The sequence below is a fragment of the Aulonocara sp. 'chitande type north' Nkhata Bay genome, linkage group LG4 (assembly GCF_057382095.1).
Source record: "Aulonocara sp. 'chitande type north' Nkhata Bay isolate Kocher_YH1m ecotype deep benthic linkage group LG4, A_spYH_male_GT1.1, whole genome shotgun sequence".
NCBI classification, from domain to species: Eukaryota; Metazoa; Chordata; class Actinopteri; order Cichliformes; family Cichlidae; genus Aulonocara; species Aulonocara sp. 'chitande type north' Nkhata Bay.
In genome coordinates, this window is record NC_141347.1 from 5580669 (window position 1) to 5583735 (window position 3067).

Sequence of the window (3067 nt, forward strand, 5' to 3'; positions counted from 1 at the left end):
GGAGGGTGAATAACACTCACGCAATCAATCCCCAGTGTAAGATGTGAAAAGGCTCTGGGCTGAACCATTTTAAGTGGTGGTGGGGGGTGCTATCTTATTTTAATGAACAACACTGACATATGCAAAACTAGGGTGGCACATGCTGCCCCTGTAGATCCGCCCCTGTGAGGAGGGGTGCCACATACTGTGACATAATGGGAAACCCTGAAAACTGAGCCGAACCATGCCGAGTCGATCTGAGTAGGTACTAATGGTCTGTAAGTCACAGTCAGACTAAACATCACACAGACATGTGTACTTTTCTTTATTTTAACTCAGATTGCACATGTGCACCACTGAACATTGTAAGTAAGCAGCAATCCTTCACCCCTCCTCCAGCAGAGCAGCCCTAAGGGGTGGTGAAGCTTAATGTCACATGTTTACTTCAGCTACACTGCAGTGGTCATCTTTGGTCTCAAGAGTCCACAAAAGTCCGGGGGGCTATCCTGGTGGTCCTTTTCCTGAGAGCAGCGGTTTTCTTTGTTCTGCCCTCCCACTGGCATCGTTCTGCTCATTTTTCTATTATTAGATACAGCTGATTGGAGCTGGAGCCACGTGGCTGGGGCACATCGAATGCTGCAGCTGCTCCTGTAGCTCAGGGAGAATCAATATTTATGTGGAACTAAAGTATTGAAGCTGAACAGAATCTAGAGTTATGCTGAGGTGAAGATGTGGTCTTGTGTGGAATGAGACAGAATGAACTCCCAGCTGGAGGATGCTGCGTGGCTGTCACTGCTGCTGCGGCTCAGTCTTGGCCCGCGCTCTGCTCGTCAGCCTGGTCAGGAAGCAGAAGCTGTAGTGGAACTGCAGCACGTCGCACACTTTGGACCAGAAGTGTCCGGTGAAGCGCTGGAACAGGCGGTACTGAGCCAGGTGGTGATCCAGCAGCTTCAGGAGCACGAAGCCTGCACACGACAGCAAAGCCAGCACGAGGTGTCTGCGCGTGCGCACATCTCCGTGCGTCCGCTGCACGTCAACCCCTTTGTACACCGCAAAGAGCACGTGACCTGCGAGCGCCGTGTCGAAGCCGCGTCGGTGTGCGATCGCCAGTCCGTAGCTGAGAACGGAGCCGAACTCGAGCGTCGCCGCGTGCGACGCGCGCCATTCGGTCCGCCTCTCGATAAAGTCGATCCACACCGGCACCCACGCGAAGATCGGTAAAGTCAGCCACTGGTCGAGAACGGCTGGAGCGCGCCGCAGCATGGCCAGGCGCGTCCACTGTACGGGGCCGTAAAAGACGGCCATGAGGGCGAACACGTGCCTCAGGTAGCGGGCGCGCTCCGACTCAGCGCCGTCCCCGCGCCACAGCAGCCAGTACAGCCCCACGCACACGTAACCCACATTGACCACGCAGTTACAGGGCATCGCCAAGAACGCGGGCAGACCGTCGACCCGCCTCTCCGCGTAGTGTTCGGAACTCAGGTCCACGTCAACGTCCGCGAACAGGCCGGTGTTCACCAGGCCGACACACAGCAGGAAGCCCACGGACACGTGCACCACGGCCCGCCTCATCATCTCCGGACCTCCGCTCCGAGACTGGAACCAAAGGTCTTAGGTGTTTTTCCGCGTTTCAAAATCACGTGGTACAGAAACTGAAGGCTTGGATTGGCTGCCTTGATCCGGGCATGAGGCCGGCAGCCTCGAAACAGACGTTTAACACTGTCACGAGCGTCAGAAGCGCAGATCTGGCAAACACTGCTCAAGGCGTGGGTCAAAACACCCAGGCCACGTGACCACGACCAGACAAGGGTTAGGTTCCTGCTTCTTGTAGAGCCAGGCGCAAGGATTCACTGTTTATTATCCGGAGTCATTTGGCCTCGTCAGCACTGAATGACAGCTTTGGAAGGAAAACAGTATCCTCAATATCTCATTATTAATTTTGATGTGGACTGTGAAGAGTCAATAAACATTATATAGATATATCAATACCAGATAAATATCTTATTCTAATGATTACTGCGAGAACGTGAGACAGACAGAGACTGCTGGGCGATCTCCATTCACTCCTATTAGCAGAGAGAGAGAGAGCCACACACTGCTTTCAACATCAAATGTTATTTGGTGCTCCAGCTAGTGGTGTGCAGATCAATACTGAAATATCGATTCCTCTGATACCAGTCATTTATGTTCTAGAATCGATTCTCACATTAAAATATCGATATTTTAGTAAATTTGTAGTTTATCATTAACAGGAACACAGCGGAAAGAAACTATAACATTCGGATTGTCTGCATTGGAAGGAACTACGTCCTCTTCCACCTTTCATAGTCATGTGTGAAACACGGCTGCATAAATGTGTTGCAGCCTCTGGCGTGCGCACTCACAACACTGGCTGAGTGTAAACGGAGTCATGTGTGGACGTGTTTTACCTCCACAAACAGCCGAGACGCGGTTTGTGATACATGTGGCAAGAAAGTGAAGTGTTGTGGCAACACCGCTGACCTCGTCAAACACCTCACAGTAAATCATATCACAGAATAAGACGAGCGTATGCTGAGGCGAACTGAAGAGGAGGACAGGGACAGGTGCTGCCAGGGCGAGACAGACGTCTCTCACGGAGTCCTTTAGTGCTGCAGGCAGGCAACGTGTTCAGATAGGCACAACTTCAGTTTTTTCATTTCTATATGATGAATTCTGCATTATTAAATGATAAGAACAAGTAATCTGATGTCCTGTAATCACAATGATTTGAGATACAATTAAAGATACAATAAATAAATAAATAAAATACGTTTTTGTACAAAGTATCGGTATTGGATCAGTATCGTCGATACCACCCTTATTTTTACTTGGTATCGGATTGGAAAGGAAATCAGTGGTATCGCTCATCACTAGCTCCAGCGACTTCATCCTCACTAGACCCCCGACACACACTGTGCCACCATAAGGAATACATGCATACTGTGAAAAGCTATAAAATTAATTAGACGCGACCCAATTCAATTCACATTACACATGTTTTTCCATTTCCTTTTTATTCCCACTGATGCTTCTGGTGCGAGTATCTCACAAACAGCAGGAGTTATGC

At 49.9% G+C, this 3067-nt stretch overlaps 1 protein-coding gene across 1 annotated transcript; it reads right to left on the minus strand.

Annotated features, from left to right (window-relative positions):
* Positions 1-291: 291 nt before the first annotated feature.
* tmem187 (transmembrane protein 187) lies at positions 292-1677 on the minus strand. The gene has a single exon (XM_086288112.1). It carries the CDS (start codon positions 1552-1554, stop codon positions 769-771), a length of 786 nt encoding a protein of 261 aa, XP_086144238.1. The 5' UTR covers positions 1555-1677; the 3' UTR covers positions 292-768.
* Positions 1678-3067: the final 1390 nt, after the last annotated feature.